This window comes from Squalius cephalus (assembly GCF_949319135.1).
Source record: "Squalius cephalus genome assembly, chromosome: 6".
NCBI classification, from domain to species: domain Eukaryota; kingdom Metazoa; phylum Chordata; class Actinopteri; order Cypriniformes; family Leuciscidae; genus Squalius; species Squalius cephalus.
In genome coordinates this window covers 4,877,062-4,895,913 of record NC_137127.1, presented here as the reverse complement: position 1 = coordinate 4,895,913, position 18,852 = coordinate 4,877,062, and the positions used below count along the sequence as shown (strand labels likewise).

At 37.7% G+C, this 18,852-nt stretch overlaps 3 protein-coding genes across 5 annotated transcripts in view; 2 read left to right on the top strand and 1 right to left on the bottom strand.

Moving 5' to 3' along the window:
* Positions 1–225: 225 nt before the first annotated feature.
* Positions 226–3,788, bottom strand: actmap (actin maturation protease). 2 transcript variants are annotated; one of them, XM_079873950.1, is made up of 7 exons: positions 3,403–3,788; positions 3,142–3,323; positions 2,992–3,060; positions 2,205–2,329; positions 1,945–2,074; positions 958–1,028; positions 226–869 (listed from the first exon to the last, which is right to left on the bottom strand). In XM_079873950.1, exons 1-7 carry the CDS (start codon positions 3,430–3,432, stop codon positions 538–540), a joined length of 939 nt encoding a protein of 312 aa, XP_079730076.1. In that variant the 5' UTR covers positions 3,433–3,788; the 3' UTR covers positions 226–537. The 2 variants fall into 2 exon arrangements, with proteins under 2 accessions (XP_079730076.1, XP_079730077.1); XM_079873951.1 differs by having other exon boundaries at positions 3,142–3,320; positions 3,403–3,741.
* Positions 3,789–3,901: 113 nt separating this feature from the next.
* Positions 3,902–8,163, top strand: snrpa (small nuclear ribonucleoprotein polypeptide A). Its single transcript, XM_079873937.1, has 7 exons — positions 3,902–3,993; positions 4,365–4,441; positions 4,754–4,926; positions 6,324–6,497; positions 6,595–6,771; positions 7,389–7,477; positions 7,573–8,163. The coding sequence occupies exons 2-7, from the start codon at positions 4,369–4,371 to the stop codon at positions 7,730–7,732; spliced, it is 846 nt and encodes a 281-aa protein (XP_079730063.1). The 5' UTR covers positions 3,902–3,993; positions 4,365–4,368; the 3' UTR covers positions 7,733–8,163.
* A 6,846-nt stretch (positions 8,164–15,009) lies between these two features.
* LOC307160076 (uncharacterized protein) overlaps positions 15,010–18,852 on the top strand; it is a 69,269-nt gene continuing 65,426 nt past the window's right edge. For both annotated transcript variants that reach the window (XR_013821494.1, XM_079873899.1), the window contains exon 1: positions 15,010–15,562. Coding sequence is in view for 1 of the 2 variants with exons in the window: in XM_079873899.1 (XP_079730025.1) it covers positions 15,335–15,562 (228 nt within the window). In the remaining variant the exon portion in view is untranslated. The remainder of the gene's footprint in view (positions 15,563–18,852) is intronic.

Sequence of the window (18,852 nt, the reverse complement as noted above, 5' to 3'; positions counted from 1 at the left end):
ACTGGCCAATCAGAGCACTCTGAGCTTCTGAGAAGGAGGGGCTTTATAGAAGAAATCAGCGCGTTTCAGATAGACTGGGAAAAGAGGAGCTGCAATAATGTACAGTATGTGAATTTTTACATGTATATTAAAGCATGTTAACCTATGCTATTACAACCTATAATCTAAAAACTGAACTATTAAAAATAGCATCATATGACCTCTTTAAACCAAACGACAAATAAGTGTATTGAAAAAAATATCTTTATTGTGAAATCTTATGATTCCTGAGGAGTGACACTTTTTACCAGGATCACCCATCATTCATAAAGTGTGAAGATTATGTGTGTGTCAAATTATTTCACACAGCCATGATCATGTAATATAATTACATTATTCTGCATCAGTTTTATAGTTTTGCATGAAGTAACTTCAGTTTAGCAGCTTTACAAACATTTAATCTATAAGGACACCTAGTGGATGAAGACTGAAAACACAGGTGTGCAACCAACTCCAGTAACAGCTGATCCAGTGAAGACGAGTCTTTGGTGTTTTTGATCAGCTCATCTGTGTGTTTGTGTGAAGCAGAAGCACTTGTCCCGCCAGACCGTCCTGAACGCCTCCAAGAGGAACCACGTAACGCGTCCCATCGCTGGCTCTCTGCGGGTCCATTTCCTTGAGCTGGCTGTTGCTCTGTGTAAGCAACTCAAACTTCCACAGCTGGTAACGGAGACTCTTCCCCTGCTTCGCCAGAACAAACACCTCTTCAATGCCATCCATCGGCCAAGAGACAGAGGCCTCGTTCTGAGAGAGGTGAAGCCAGGGAAGTGTGACGTCAGGAGGGAAGTGTTTGCTGTCCACACACCCCTGTCTAAAGCCTAGTAATATACCTGGGAAAAAAATATTAGATTGAAGTGTTATTCTGTGACTTCAGCTAACTTGCTGAGTTTGTTAATTGTCTTGATTATTTAGTCTCACCTGAGACGACTGCCCAGTGGGCTTTGTGGCCGTTGCGTAGACAGGGTTCATGATTAAAATCCTCATCATATCTGTGCCAGAGCAGTCAGGGAGAGAGTACAGTCTATTTATGTGTGTGACTCATCAAGCAGTGTCTTTGTGTCATTGTATTTGATTATGTTAGCACTTGCACACATAGTTGGCCGTTTAGAGGATTCTGAAACTAGTGAACACAACAGTGTCAGAGATGTGGCTGTTAGTGGCAAAAGGAAATAAAAATGTAAAAACTATATTTCATGAAACTGTGATCAAACAAAAAAAATGTCCTAGTGATGAAATTAAACTAAATAGAACAGAATAATTTCAGAAAACAGTGATTATAAAACCTAGTGGTAAATTAAAATAAACAGTGAAAACAGTGAGCAAAACTTAACTTGGCCAAGTGCTAAAATAAAATAAAATAGTTTCAGAAAACAGTGATCAACCAAAAAAAATAAAAAAATAAAATAAACTAGTGGTAAAAAAAAGAAAAAAAGAAAGAAAATAAAAATCATATCAGAAAACAGTGAGCAAAACAAAAAAGCGGTAACACTTTATTTTACAGTGTCCTTGTTACATATGTTACATGTACTTACCATAGTAATAACAGTAAATTATGCATAATTACATACAACTAACCCTCAACCAAATCCTAATCCTACCCTAATCCTATAGTAAGTACATGTAGTTGCTTAATATTACTCAGTGCTTAAATATATAATTACACTGTAACAACGACACCTTAAAATAAAGTGTAACCCAAAAAACTTGGCTTCAGAACTTCAGAAAACAGTGATCAACAACAACAACATTTTGTGATAAATAAAATAAAAATATCAGAACACAGCGAGCAAAACAAAAAACTTAAATAGAATAAAATAATTTCAGAAAACAGTGATAAAATTATATCAAATTAAATAATAAAAATGATTTCAGAAAACAGTCAAGCATATAAAGCAGTAAAGATACGGTATAAGAACAGGCTGTCCGCCAGCGAGGTGTTTGAGAACGACAGCGGTGTTTTCTCCCATCATGCCTCCTGATAACCTCTGAACTCTGCACCCACACACTTCCTCCGCCAGCTTGGCCATGTCACTGGCTAATTCGAAACAGAAAAAAAAAATTAGCATTATAACAAATTATAGCTTTACAGTTAATGCTCAGCAGAACAACCCGCAACATTACTTTACTTTTCACTACAGTTCAGATTTAAAAGCAGATGTTAGTACCAGAAAACATCTCTCCTTGTTCAGTGTAGGCGTTGTATTTTGCGGTTTGGACCAGAGTCTCCATGACCAGCGTCTCTGGAGGATGGAGTAGATGAGCCGCCATCCATAAGGCCACGAGACCACATCTGAAACCACATCTCATCTAGCAGAGCACAGACTCGCAGACACACAGGGAATGGCTGGAGTTTTAGTGGTCGATACTTGGCTTTTTTTAAATATCGACATCGGATGATAAGTTTAGTCGACAAGTGTCAGAATATTCATGTGATATTCACTGTGTACTGTGTGTAAAATTAACCAAAATTATTCCCAGTGTGTACAGATTTGCCATATTACTGAGTGCACTTTTTTTTTAATTCATGTTTTTAACAATTTCTTTATTTGTGCAATCCACATGGATTACTTTAATGATGTCTTTCCTACCTTTCTGGGGCTTTAAAGTAGTTGTGTAGCTGTCAATGGAGGGACAGAAAGCTCTCAGATTTCATTACAAATATCTTTATTTGTGATCCGAAGATGAACGAAAGTCTTACGGGTTTGGAACGACGTGAGGGATAGAGTAATTAATGACAGAATTTTCATTTTTGGGTGAACTAACCCATTAAGAATAAAACTGTTTTTTCACATTGATTAATTTTTTAATTATTAATTTAGTTAATAAATATTTTGAACAAAAATATTTAACCATATTTGGCTTTCAGCCACCCTGCTTTTTAAGATATCGGCATCATCGACCATCAAAAAATCCATATCAGTCGACTAACAGGTATGTTTATGTAACACTTACTGTGGACCATCTTGAATGAGTGAAGGCACATACTTATTGAACAGCAACCATTGCAGATCCTTCCTAAAACTTCATGGAGAAATGCTGCGATGAAATCGTGACTGTACAGAAAAGGTTTTCTGAGAGTGTGTAACTGTGATTTGTGTTTACCTGCTTTCTCTCTGTCCTATAATAATCCTGGCCTCTTCATGGTCCCCCTCTACAGGGGCCCTTCCCTCTGATAAAGCCTGGTAAAGCTTCTTCTTGCTGGACACTGAGGGAGCCAGTGATGGAGGAGGAGGAGGAGGAGGAGGAGGAGGAGGAGAGAGGAAACATTCTCCACTGACATGCTTCTGAAACATTAGAGTTAGTAAATGAAAAACAAATGACAGTATATGAGAGTGTTGTGAGAGTATGGTGTTACAGACATACGTTACAATGTTGTTTCCAATAATCCGACATCAAAACAATGTTGCAACGAGAGCACGTGGTAAGTATATAAGCATTCGCAAAATTACACGAATCCACATCAGCGTCCAAGAAGTTACTTCACTATCTGCTGTGAACTGGGTAGTGTTCTCTACTTAGGGAATACCAAATAAGGTCATATACGGCCATGGTCGTGAATACAATTATACAATAAAAATATCCCGATTGATTAAAAAAAGACGATATATTTTTACTTGAAACAAATCAAAATGATTACAAAATCAATAGCAGAAGCTGCATGTTATAGATTAAATTCGACGGCGTGACACCCGAGCAGAAAGCAGCGTAACACGATCAACGAACCAATCCGTTTATAGAATAGCTCGCCCGCTCCAAAAGTATCCAATCAGAATGTGTGTTGGAAGTCGGATGTGCTCAGTAGACAACCAATCGACAGGCTCGCCGTGAGACCAGCTGTCCAATCGAATCCTCTTATATTTTCGAGAAGGCGGTTATTCAGGCGGAAGTTGTGCTCTCTTTTAACCGTGTGGGTTTTCATTCAGTTTGTAGTCGGCTGGAGCTCGACAAATAATTGTGAGTAAATTGATCTAATGCGTTTTTTGTTGTTGTTTTTATTAGCCTTTTAACTTCTTATATAAAAATACGTTTTTTCCACTGGTGGAAAATTGAATTCTTTGTCTGGTTAGTTGACATGCTAACTCACTAGCTTCCTTTTAAACAACGAGGTACGTTAGGTCAGGCATTCACTGTTTTACAGCGTGCAATAAGAAATGAATAATAGCCTATGTATTTCTTTCATCTTTAGGACTTTTACCGAATCACAACTAAGTTACTTCCATCTTTTGCCATGTGCTCAATAAGCTCTTTTCTTCTAGTTTTTGAGCGGACACATGTTGAAGTTTCATTCCTTTCAGAGCGTTTAATATCTGTGTTTATCACTTCAGAATCATGGCTGGCCAGGAGATGAGGCTGAACCACACTATTTACATTAACAACTTGAATGAGAAGATCAAAAAAGATGGTATGGTTTTGTTTATCTGATTGTGTTTAATAAATTGGGTTGATTCATTTATAAAGTAGCTGTTTTTTGTTTTATTTTTGATGTGCACAAATAAGCGACAGGTACTATAAGATTTTCTTCTTCCTGTTCCTTTTCTTTTTTCTTTTATTCGTTCATGCATGTAATGAATGAATGAATGAATGAATGAATGAAGTTATGTATGACTTGTGCAATAAATAAATAAATAAATAAATATCTTCCTAGAATTTTTTTATTTGGCTTTGATTTTTGCACATTGTTCATGTTGCAATCCTTTTCTCTTGTTTTTAACAGAACTGAAAAAGTCGTTGTACGCTATATTCTCCCAGTTTGGACAAATCCTGGACATCCTTGTGTCTCCTACCCTGAAGATGAGGGGTCAGGCCTTTGTGATCTTCAAGGAGATCAACAGTGCTTCCAATGCTCTCCGCTCTATGCAAGGCTTCCCTTTTTATGACAAACCCATGGTATGATCTATTATGTGTTTGTAAACCTTTTTTTTTTTTCAGGATTTGTTATATAGAATCTAAACTTCTCAACAGTAGTGTTACCCTACTGTTCAAAAGTCTGTAGATGGATTGATGGGTTATTTTGAAAGAAATTCACTCTTTTCTCTCAAGGATGCATTAAATTGATCAAAAGTGAGAATAAATATTTTTTTCAAATAAATGCTGTTCTTTTGAACTTTCTATTCAAAGAATCATAGATAAAAAAGGATTGGTTTCCTCAAAAATATTAAGCAACATAACTGTTTTCAACATTAAAGGAGAACTCCGGTCAATTTTAACATTTAGCTAATTTTTTTGTACATTTGGAGTGCTGTCAGTACAGAGAACAACGACAAAAATCGGTGTTGCCTACACCGTGTTATCCTCTTTTTAAAATTTGCACCCTGTTGACTTCAATGGGGCAAGTTTTAAACCTGCTTTTAGCCTCTTAACACCCTTGATGTGTCATTACAAGTGCACAGCCATGTGAGTGATTCCTTTAGAGTGAACACGGGTGAATCTGACTGCAGTAGATGTGAAAGATATGAATAAAAATGATGTTTATTCAGCCAGCACACATACCTGTATTTACATCCTGTTTTCGGTCGAAGTCCACAGTAATCGATTGTCGAGTTCACACGCGTGATCATAGGTACTAAACCAATGCGCGTGAACTCGACAATCGATTACTTTGGACTTCGACCGAAAACAGGATGTAAATACAGGTATGTGTGCTGGCTGAATAAACATCATTTTTATTCATATCTTTCACATCTACTGCAGTCAGATTCACCCGTGTTCACTCTGAAGGAATCACTCACATGGCTGTGCACTTGTAATGACACATCAAGGGTGTTAAGAGGCTAAAAGCAGGTTTAAAACTTGCCCCATTGAAGTCAACAGGGTGCAAATTTTAAAAAGAGGATAACACGGTGTAGGCAACACTGATTTTTGTCGTTTTACTTTGTACTGACAGCACTCCACATTTACAAAAAAATGAGCTCAATGTTAAAATTGACCGGAGTTCTCCTTTAATAATGTTACAAAAACATGTTTCTTGAGCAACAAATCATCATATTAGAATAATTTCTGAAGGATCATGTGACTCTGAAGACTGGAGAAATGATGCTGAAAATTCAGCTTTGATCACAGGAATTACATTTTAAAATGCGTTCATAAAGAGAACTCTTATTTTTAATTGTAGTAATATTTCACAACATTACTGATTTTGATCAAATAAATGCAGCCTTGGTGAGCGGAAGAGACTTCTTTCAAAAAACAATCTTACCGAAATCTTATACATTTTGAAGTAATTGATGTCTTTAATTAAACCCCATTCTGCACTAAAATGCTTTTAAAATTCGTTCTATTCACAGCGTATTCAGTATTCAAAGCTGGACTCCGACATCATTGCGAAAATGAAGGGCACATATGTGGAGCGAGACCGTAAGAAAGAGAAGAGAAAGCCTAAAGTCCCAGAAGCAGGTGCTGGGAAGAAGGGGGCGTCCGCTGCCACCCCTGCTATGGCCGGAGTACCTGCCGCTATGCCTGTTAGTATATATGGGATCTTTGGGAATTGGTGTGTTTGTTCAGTTGTGGCTTATTTTAAGGCTGTTATTGAATCTATTTTATTTTTGTCATTTACAGGGAATGCCGCCCATGAGCCAAACTCCTCGCATGATGCCGATGCCCGGTCAGCCTCCCTACATGCCTCCTCCTGGCATGATGCCTCCGCCTGGCATGGCACCCGGACAGATGCCACCCGGTGCCATGCCACCAGGTCAGATGATGCCAGGACAAATGCCTGGCCAGATGCCACAGCAGGTATGTATTAAGATTAGAATAAAGACACATGCTTGGTTTGTGACTTTATTATTAAAGGGATACTTCACCGATTAGCATTAAGCTTTGTATCAGTAGAAACCCGGTAGTATTTTCGAGTTACCGTGCTTCCCTCCCTCATGTCCCCCTGAGACGAGAGATTTCTGTATTGTGTGTCTGGAAAAAAAACCCTCAGATGACGCAAAAATCGTCATTTAGCTCATCTGAGGCTTTTTTGTCCAGAGGCGAGAGACTACAGCCAGTAGGAGGAGCTCGTCCCGCATGTCTTCAACCCGCCCATAGGGGGATCTCACGATAAACGCCGTCTTTTCAGTTTCGAGTCGACTAGTAGCCTAGTTGTATCATTTCTTCCGATACTGCCCTCTGCAACCGGTAGGCGTGGCTTGGGAGTGTCCTCGTAGGGCAGCGAAGCAAGTGCATTCTGGGAGTTGTTGTCTTTCATCCACATGAGCCAAAAATACATTTTCTGGCTGTTCTCAGTCTAGAAGGCACCAACTTCTAAACTAATTTCACATTTCTACTACACAAATGACCCAATTTAAATACACATTCATCTTTCCAGCGGTGAAATATCCCTTTAACGTTCATTTTGTTCGTAGGTGTCGGAAAACCCTCCCAACCACATCCTGTTTCTCACCAATCTCCCAGAGGAGACCAACGAGCTCATGCTGTCCATGCTGTTCAACCAGTGAGTATTTGTTTGCAAATCCATCTCTCCGTCCAAAACGTCATTTTTAAAATGCATAATCTTTTGCTAATTATAATTTTGCTTTCTTCTCACAGGTTCCCTGGATTCAAAGAAGTCCGTCTTGTCCCCGGCCGTCACGACATCGCCTTTGTGGAGTTTGATAATGAGGTGCAGGCAGGCGCAGCCAGAGAAGCGCTGCAAGGCTTTAAGATCACACAGAGCAATGCAATGAAAATCTCCTTTGCAAAGAAATAACACTCAGCATCGTGCAACTTCAATGCCATGCCAGTTACACACAGGCCTGCGTTTAGAGACCTCTGGGAACAGTTCAGGGTGTTTAATGGCTGAATAGAGGAACACACACACACGCCATTCAAAGGAAAAAGTCCAGTTATGAAAGGTGTTTTTATTGGATGTGACTTGCTTAGCTGTGTCAGTTAGCTTTGTACTTCACAATACAAGGTAAGGAGTGAATGGAAAGGTTATTTTATTTTTCTCCTTTCTCTTCCACTTCATCCTTTTACTTTTATTCCCTTTTCTCTGAGATGGTCGTCTTTGGTGAGTTTGTAAGTATGTAGTTTTGTTTTTGTTTTAATTCAATGATGTCTTCTGAAGCATTGCACCCAGAGTCTGGTTCCCAGACATTGAACCTGGAGCTTTTGTTTTTATTAAATGGCAGTGTTTTACTTGTTGCATTCTGCTTGTCCTTTCATTTTCTTTCAATATATTGATCTCTTATTGCTCTTACAGTATTTAGAACCTATTAAGTTGATTAAAAGTGAGTTAACATTTAAAATATTTCTATTTTAAGTAAATACTGTTTTAAAAATTCTATTCAAAGAATCCTGAAAAGTCATTTCGCTGCACAGCCATTTTCAATAATAATCAAATGTTTCTTGAGCCGCATATTAGAATGATTTCTTAAGGATCATGCGACACTGAAGACTGGAGTGATGATGCTGAAAAAGGGAGAAACAGATTTCTAAAACTGAACCAATTGCTTTGTAAATTGCACGTATTTTCCCCATTTTGCCACATTTTTGTCCGCCCTGTCATTGATGTTGAAAGAGATTTTTTCGTATGATGCCACTTTTGCCAACTCCATGCTCCACTCCTGGAAAGAGGGCTCACCTGGGTTCTTCCAGTTTCTCATTATTTGTTTTCCAACCATTATATTGGGACCTTTAACTGACTTAATATAAATTCAATACAGTGAATGAGATCCGTCTGTGGTCTCCCAGTGGTTTACGCAATGGACAGTTTAGGGATTAATTTACAGCAAAACAAAAGAAAACATAACATAAACATAATATCCGTCTCATTTTTTGTCTTGCGTTAAGTAATGAAACTGGGGAATCTCAGTGCCGATTAATTTTCCCACTAATTCGTTTTAGTGATTTGGAATGTGTGCTAAGGATTGTGGGTGATTGGAGGCTGTCGAGGAGACACTTAATGCATCCTTCAAAATAAGCTGAATTAAAGACGTGTATCGAAGGCTGATCACCTTCCCATGATCCTTCAAGTCGCCTAACAACAGTGTTCTTTCCCTTACAACGATTTACTGTTTCAGTCTCCTTATTCATGACACATCATTTAAAAATTTCAGTTCATGCCACAGTATCCAGTGCCAGTCCTTGTTACTTGTGGTTGTCCTTGTCTGCCTCTCCTCCTTTTGAAGTAGAAGCCAGCAAACTCAGGGGAGGTTATCGTCTCTTCTCATCTCAGTGACCGTCTACAGCCAAACTGGCTCATGGGCATGTGGTGAGGACAGCCATTCCTTTGACATCAAACACTCAAAAATCCCTGTAAAATATATAAGCAGCCTAGATGATCATGTCTATGTTACACTCTCTGTATGTGATGCAAGTGATTCATTGAGCTTCTCATATAGAAAACCTAACACTGAAAGTCACTAAACGAAATGAGTACATTTAACTTATTTAAAAAAAAAAAAAAAGGTTAATTCAACTTAATAAAAAATGTGATATTAACTCAAAAACTGCAATGCATTAAGCAGAACTTAAACCGAATAAGTTATGAATAACCTATTTGTTATTGTAGCTCTTAATTAATGGAATGAACTTAAAATATTCAAGTTACATATACTCAAAATGATTGACTAAACCAAGACTAAATTATGAGTGAATATGACTCAATATATGTAAGTTCAAAATACTCATATGTATTTGTTTTTAAACTTAAATGGTTTGAAGCAATTAGTTTCTTCAATCAGTTTGAGTTAACTTATTGGGTTTTACAGTGTAAGCATTTTCTCTTTTTTGTTCAAACTCCAAATCCATTACCCAAGATTATGAGTGGGTTTTGCTCTGTAATGAACCCCAGTTTGTGAAACTCTTGCATTATAGAAAGTTAATGGCAGATCATTCACAAACTTATAAGCTGCTCTTCCGACTTTTTGCACTCATGCATTCACTCTCTTTAATCTCGAGCAGTGAGTGATTTCTGTTGAAGGTAAATGAGCCTCTCACGGTTTAGGAGTCTTTTGTGTATGGTATAAGAGGTGATTTACTCTTCAATTAAGTTTGAGGGACTCTGCACTGTCAGCTGTATAATAGGGCCCGCCTTGAGTTACATTGTGTTGTGACCTAAATGACTTGGTCAACTTCTTTTCTTTGCACACAAACGTGCATTCTTCTGCAGTTTTCCCAAGCCTCTGCACACTCTACTGGTTTGCCTTGAGAAAAACCTGACCTTAACTACTGCTGCGCGTGTGTGTGTGTGTGTGTGTGTGTGTGTGTGTGTGTGTGTTTCATGCAATTGGCATCATGCCCAGCAGTTTGTTGTCCTGCAACACTGTCCCTTTTGAGTCACAGAACAGACACTTCTTATGCCAGCATGTGTGTGGGACACTTCTGCCCCCTCACTAATCATATGACCAAGTGACAGGTTGGTCGGTTTGAGAAAACTGCATACAATGTAAACTGTAAAAATGCTACATTCTCAGAAAATAAAGTACATAATTGTACCTTTAGGGGTACAATGGCTTGTCACTGGGGCTGTACCCTCAAGGGTACAATATTGTACCTAAACCTTTAAAAGAAACGGTACATATATATACCTTTTAATGCTTTTTGACCCTCAAATAGGTACATATATGTACCATGAGGTCCAGTAATAAGCCCTATGGGGTACGTTCGTGTAGATTGTACCTTGGGGGATAGAAATGGACTCCTACTGTACCCCTATTTCTGACAGTGTACAGTAAAAACCTGTTAACTGATTAAAGTTAATTAATTAATTTACAGTGAAAACCGTGTATAACTGACATTTCCAAAATTCCCAGTGTGGCGCATCTTAAAGGGATAGTTCACCCAAAAATTGTCAAGTCACCTTCATTTGTATAGCGCTTTTAACAATATAGAGCAGCTTTACAGAGATAATATAGGAAATGACTGTAACAGATTGTTTTGGCTTTACAGCAGCTCTAGGATAAAGTTATTGTCCAGCTAAAGTTAGTTTTGATTGATTGATTCACTTCCGTTGCGCAGATCATTAGTTATTATACATTTAGGGGCCGCTAACACAATCCCGTTCTAACAGGAAAACCCTAACTCTGCTCCGGCCGCCCATCCGCACAGCAACAGTGCCTGGTGTCTCGAGAACGCACACCCTGAAATAGGTTTGAAAGTGCAAACCCGCGAAAACGCAGACGTCGTTCCGCTTGAGTTTCCGCTTACCACAACTGATGTGTGAGTGGATGAATGATGAGTGAATAAAAGCCTACATTCAATCTGTTCATCATATAAAGCGATCGTGACTTTTCAGAAAAGTTTGACTAAATCTCTTAATTCATATGATTAGTTTTACAATCTCTTTATGAACTTTTTGAAGCGTCAAAGTGGTAGTTGCGTTGCTGTCAATGGAGGGACAGAAAGCTCTCAGATTTCATCAAAAGATCTTCATTTGTGTTCTGAAGATGAACGAAAGTTTTGCAGGTTTGGAACAACATGAGGTTGAGTAATTAATGACAGAATTTTCATTTTTGGGTGAACTATCCCTTTAACTTGTTAAATTAATGTTTATCTCATTGTTTTATCATTTGGGTTATCATGATGGTATTCTGTACTTGTGTGCACTTTCTATACATTAGTATTTACCTGTGATGAACTTTGATTCATCATGTGGCTTTCTCTTGTTTATTATAGTGGATTTCTTTTCTGTAAAAGCAACAGGATTTTTTTTTCAGTGTAAACATTGTTTTATCACAGTGCCTTGATCCCTCAAAATGGGCTGTTATGGATTCAAATGTGTGACGTTTATCTGGGTAGGTTTAGTTTATTCTTTCTTTATTATTAATTAGCCTACTTTATTTCCATGCCAAATAAGCAAATATCTATTGGTCATGTTAATCACCAAGTTTCAGATGAAAATGTGTCCACCAGATGGAGACATTTACTCAGAGCACAGCTTATAAGATCTGTACCTGAAGAGAACGATTCTCTGCCTTTGGAAATAAGAAACATTTAGGCTGTCATCTTTGCTTTTTCTACACACATTTGTTATGTGAATAATCACTCCTTAAACAACAGGCTATGAAAATATTAGTACATTTTTAATTGGTTTAAGAACCCAGCAAAAATAATCTGTCGCTACATTCTTCAAAATAAAAGTGCCAAAAGCTGGTTTTCACAGTATGCCATTAAAGAATCATTTTTGGCTCCCCAAAGAACATTTCAGTGAACAGCAGCACTATGGCAAGCCGTTTTAGCTTAAATTGTACCCAGCGTTACTCGTCGTAATTGCATTTTTACTAGTAAGAATTTAATTTGAGAGCTCTACAATTCAATTCTTAAGAGTACCAATTACAATTACAGAGCTCTCTAATTCAGTTATTACTAGTAAGAATTACATTTATAGAGCTCTCTAATTCAATTCTTACTAGTAAAAATTCCAATTAGAGAGCTCTATTTTTACTAGTCATATGTCTCCATTGACTTCCATTCATTTTTAATTACGGAGCTCTACAATTGAATTGTTATTAGTAAGAATTACAATTAGAGAGCTCTACAATTCAATTATTACTAGTAACAATTCAATTGTAGAGCTCCGTAATTAAACATGAATGGAAGTCAATGGAGACATATGACTAGTAAAAATTAATTTGTAGAGCTCTCTAATTGGAATTGTTACTAGTAATAATTGAATTAGAGAGCTCTGTAATTGTAATTTTTACTAGTAATAATTGAATAAGAGAGCTCTCTAATTGTAATTGCTACTAGTAAGAATTGAATTGTAGAGCTCTCAAATGTAATTCTTACTAGTAAAAATGCAATACGCTGGGTACAATTTAAGCTAAAACGGCTTGCCATACAGCACAGGTGTAATTTCCTGATCCATCTATGCTGTCATTCTCTCTGAACATCAGCTCTCATCACGGCTTCAGGGTCGCTAGGAATAAAGAGCTATTAAAATTCAGTTGAGTCGAGGTCAGCGCCGCTCTATGCTAATCTCAGCCGGACTTGAAGAGCCCTCTGTTCTGGCCATAGGTCACTCGACTTTGGGAAATAACCGGTTTCCAGGGATGAGCACGTCAGCAACAAGTCCATCCCATCGCGAGTGGGGGAGAAACAGGAGCGAGTCAATAAAATCGGCTCATTATATTTTCAGCATAAAGCGGATGCTTTGTGTATAGCAACTGCAGCACACAGTGGAAACTTCACTGATAGTGATATGAGGCCGATATTTTCCACAATATTCAGTCTAAAGACCTGATCTAGTATGGCCAAGCTGCTTTAAAATGAAGCTGAAAAGTGGCCAAAACCTCTCTAAAACCAGTAAACAGCTACTATTGTTTGTTACTTCTAAAGGACTCCTGAAGTGAAATGTTTTTTCTCATTTATTTCTTCAGCCATGTGGAATTATAAACAGTCAATAGGCAGTGTGTGTGGTCCTCAGTAATGACACAAATCTACTGTAAACACACACAAAAAAATATTTAATCTTCGTGAAATGCTCAATCATCTGTATTCATCTTGGATACAATAGCTGGTTCTGGGTTTAATGGTTTCCCCTCCTCCCCCAACAGTGATTGAGTCCGAGAAAAGCCTGCCGCTTCCACGTTTAGCTATGATGTGATAACAAGCGGGCGGTAATGTAAATGTGCATGAGGATTGAGTGTAACAGGCCTCTGTCTGTGTATTGTCCGGCTTCTGACAGGGTCTTTAATTGGTGCCGCTGCACTTTGATCACGCTCAGAGATTAAGTGAAGCTTGAGACCTATTATTCCTCAACTGCCATGGGAGTGCACATGAAAAGAAACCCTACTGAGAATTTCCAGACCAGTCCAGTGCATTGTGGGATAGCATGCACTAGTGTATCCCTGGCTACTATAGTTGTCATACTCTTACAGTAGTAGTTTCACAATTTATTCATTATTAATGACAGCTGTAGACTTCACAAACAGGTCGAGGAAAGAGTTCTGAGTGATTGTGCAATTACTGTTAGATCTATGCAGTGCTGTTTTATTTTATCTTATTTTCTTTTTAAACAGACAATGCACGCTTGAAAATAGAGGTTCTTTATTGGCATCAATGGTTTCAGGAAGAACATCTATGGAAACTTTCCATTGCATTGAAGGTTCCTTATATTGGAAAGGGGTTCTTAAATATTTTTTAAAACTAAGGAAAAAACTGTTCTTTTAATAACTGTTCACTGAAAGGCTCTTTGGGGAGCCACAAATGGGCATCACTGTAATGTATAAACTGCTGTAATTATTACACAACAGCTGAGATGCAGATGTGTTGAGGTTAACCTCATGTGTTTTTCTGACAGAGTTCAGCATCAGCTCAGTTTTTTTTTTTCTTGGTTAGGCTATATGAACATTATGGGAACGTTACGTTTTGAATGTTCTCTGAATGTTCTGAAACAAGTTTATTTTTGAAGTAAAAAGATGAAATTTGACCATTGGGGTAAGATGGGCCACTAGAGTTAGTAGTGTTATTATGTTTAAATTGTAATTAATGGGGTTATTATTCAGTATTTCCATGAATCTTTGCTTTCATTAAAACCTATAGGTTACTGAGTATATAGTGTTGCTATTATGACATATCTTCAATTAAAATATGGGGAATTAAATAAGCAAATGTATATACGTCAAATAGAATAATTTTACCTTTCAGATGAATCTCTTTTACCAGGATTCTGCTTTGTCTGTCATCGGCTATTAAATTATGATCACCTAAATTGTCAAAATAAAATGTTAAATACAATAGTTTATTTAGTACTTTGCATTGACACTTTAAAAAACGATACATATTACTAAGAATTATATCAGAAGTAAGTATGGCATCTTTCCCCATTCTGCCTTATAATAATTATGAGGTTACCACAATAAATTCGAGCAATTTCTATAAGTGTTACAAGTTGTGGAAGTAACAGCATCACTCTTGACATTGCATTGTCAACTTTACTGATCTAATTCAGTTTGCTAATGACAAATGTGCGGATATGATTTTGAAGTTGGAGACAGGTGACGGATTTTCCCATGCGGAGGACACACCCTCTCCTGGCAACTTTAACCACTAGTGCTTCCCACGGTGATGCGCAGTGAGTCTCGCGCTCTGCACGCGCACACAACAGCCTGTCCGCTTGACGTGAGGGTAAAAGAGCAGCTTTCAGTGAGTGGGAAAGTAAATGGGATGAAATATCGAGTCAGTAGACCGATACATTCAAAGCTTCTTAACCGCAGCAGGTGGAAAGAGGAGGAAGAGCTCGAGGAGAAGGAGGAGGCGCGCGCGCGAGGAGTCTAGAAATACCTCAGTGGTTTCATCATTTACCTGTGCATCTCATTTGCCACTTTTATTTTGCTCGTTCTCACGCTGTCTTCATAATGGACAGATGGACAGTATGAAGAGAGCGTCTCCAAACAGGGAAAGGCTGTTGCGCACGCACAGACCAAGTGCGCAAATGTCTGCAATGAGAATGGATAGAGACAGAAAGAGTTGGCACTCCTGGGAGAGCTCGAGGACGGGGAGAAAGAGTGCTGTTAGGGCGATGATAAGGGATGTAGTGCACGGACAGCACTGGACCGCGATTCTCCTGCTCTCGCTCGCGCTGCAGCCGCAGGTAATCCGCCGATTACGCGCTATTTTCAGCCACCGTTTAACCTGCGTTGACTTTTTTTTTTTCCACGGTTGTGAGAGCTTCAGTGCAGTGTTGGTCTTACTGTAGAGGTGTGTAGCCTACAGGAGATTCACACCACACAAGTGACTTTCAGGGAGCTCAACTTTTCAAAACAGTTTCTGTCAGTTAGCCTATTTTCTGGGCGCAGTCGGTTGGGGTTCATCTCGCGCACAATTTGCTAACTACCTTAAAGACGTTTCCAACAAAACACTAACGATTTTTGTGACACGTTTTTGTGTGTGTGTTGTGCAAAGCCATAATAACGTGATAAATAACTACAGTAATTATTATTATTATTATTTTTGTCGATGTACCGACACCGATCGCCTAGCTGTTGCTATGGTTACCTCCTTTTGACACATTTAGCGATTTCTGACTAAACTTTTGTGATTGTTAAAATTATATTAAAAGCGATTATATATCTTTCTTTACCAAAATTTGGGAGGGTTGACCCTGAAATAGCGGTGTCAAACCCCTAACGAAAATTAAACAGGGTTTTACTGAAGTAAAAGTGCAGTAATGTTTTTTTGGCGGATCAATACCATTTGTATAACCACAGTTTTACCATAAATACCATGGTTAAACTATGGTTAGTGAGGCAAACCATGGTTAATTTGTGGTTACCATGGTCTAGCTATAGTAACCATGTTTTTAATTTTAATTTTATTTTATTTAGTATAGTGAAACCATGGTTAATTTTCGACCCAATGCTGTAGCGTTACCGTTTGCAGACACCTGTTGTTCCATCTTTCTTTGTTGCTCGCTGCACTTGTCGCTCTTTTGGGCGTGTTGTCTCATTTTTCATGCAGATATTTCATTCTCATGCTCAGCTTTGGTTTATAGCCAACAATATATCTGACGCACACTGGAATTTGTTGTTGCAAAGCTTTGTCTTTAATACTATTTGCTCTGTAATAGAGAAATGAAAAACAAGGCTCAGCATATTTGTGAGTGAAATGTACCCTGGTGCACTGGCTTATTTGTTCAAGAACGCATCATTTTGCTCCAGTATATAAATGAGGACATTGCAGTGTTTTTCTGTTTAGAGCGAGGCTTATTGTTAATTTCATTATGTTTATATCAGGCAGTGAAGTAGTGGCTATGGAGATTTTTATAAAGAGAAATGGGGCTCTTTGTGGGTATGTGATTTTGCTTTTGTTTGCATTCCCAGAAAACATTCAGTGACTGTAATTATGCTGATGATCCATTTGTACCACCCGAATGGCTTAGCTGTATTTAGAGAACACATATCATCACTTTTTCAAAATATGAATCTCTCTTATGGTTTGAAAAAAGAAGCCTACTCTGTTTAAAAAGAATTAGCATCAAAGCCATAACCATGTCTTGATGTCTTGAATTAAAGGATTAAAAGAAATAAGAATGGTAAAAGAAGTTATAGGTCTATCTGTAGCCTAGTGAAGTAATCCATTTAAACTCTTTGAAAATTATATTTTATTTAAAAATATGGACACATTCGCTCTTATATGTATGTTTAACATGTCAAAATATGTCAAAAAGGCTCAACAATATGTGAAAAATATGTCATATTGAGTTATGAATGACATGTATTACCTATGTAAATGATGACATATTTTCAATTCAAAATGGTGAAATTCCCTTAAAAAAGTTGAGTAGTTCACATTACTGTGGGTCTTTAAACATATCTATTGTAAAACAGTTAAATGTTTAGCTATACCTGCATCTTACCACGCCCTCTTTCATTGTAAAAACTAAATCGCACTCAGTAAGCTCCGCCTTCTTTGATCTAATTGGCCATCATTTTGACATTTTGACCGCGGAGGCAGATCAGCATAAAAATAATTTAACTTTTTGAACTTTTTGTCATCCTAACAGAGCGGTCGGTGCATAATGGGATGCAGCAGAGCAGCATTAAGAATATCAAATATTGAAAGGGCAATTTGCCCATTTCTAATTATTATTTTGGGTTGGGTGCATAAAAACAAGGTACATCATTTCTGAATCGACTCCCAATGCTACACATCCCACCGCAGCACCTGTTATTCCAGGCTTTGAGGTCTCGGCTGGGGTTGTTGGTCTGACACCTCGCCTGCTGTGGAGGGCAGAGCCTGCGTATGAAAACCCTTTGAGCTCAGAAACGGCATGTGTGTTCTGGCGGGGGAACATACCTGTCCTGACACTGAGGGCGTGTGAAAAGCGTTGTTCTGCAGTTTTTGCAATACGAGAGCTTTGGTTTTTGAATGCTTTGATGGTTCTTAGATCAGAAGTGCTTCAAAGTAAAGAAGGTAGACGAGAAAGGAAAGAAATCTACGGTTGGTTGGGCTATAAATAACAGGGCTCAACAATAAGGATGGCCCAGTCAGTGGCCTGAGGTCATTGAAGGAAATGTGACTTGACCTCTCCAGGCCAGTACTGCGCTTTCACTTCTTCTTATGTTCAACCATCATGATTAAGTGCTTTTATGCCTTGCAAACATTTGGAACATTTGGGTTTTGTCTATTTGAACTTTGTTGTTCAATTTGATTTCTGCAAATTTAAATATGTCACATAGGTATTGTATGTACCCTATATGTTGTAGGGTTACATTAGCTGTCTTTGTCAAAATTGCAGGAATGACTTGTGACAGTATGAATATTCACTACACTACCATTCAAAAGTAGATTTTAATCTACTCGATTTTAATATATTTAAAAATGTGTTCCTGTGATGGCAAAGTTTAAGTAGCCATTACTTCATTACGTCTGTCATATGATTTTTCAGAAATCATCATAATATGCTGATTTGATGCTCAGAACCATATTTTTATTTTATTATTATTATAAATGTTGAAAACAATTCTTCTGCTTAATATGGAAAACGTGATCATTATTTTTTTAAGGATTCTTTGATGAATAAAAAGTTCAAAAGAACAGCATTTTTATAACATTGTAAATATCTTTACTGTCACTTTTGAATTTTTTTATGCTGAATTAAAATATTAATTTCTTTAAATAAAATCCTCAAAATTCAGAATGGTAGTGTGTATTAAAAAAAGTATTATAATCTCGCTGTTATCTAAAAATCTGTTATCCTATAAACAGAAAGACGCATATTTTTTTCTGACGCATATATAAATATGTTGCTATAACTTGCAAATGTTGCCGTTTATTGTATTTGTTGCCAGTTAAAGTAATGTAAAGAACTAATGACCCAACTGGGCCAGCTGAAAATAGCCTGCAGAATATGTGCAGAAATGATGGCCTAAATATGCATGA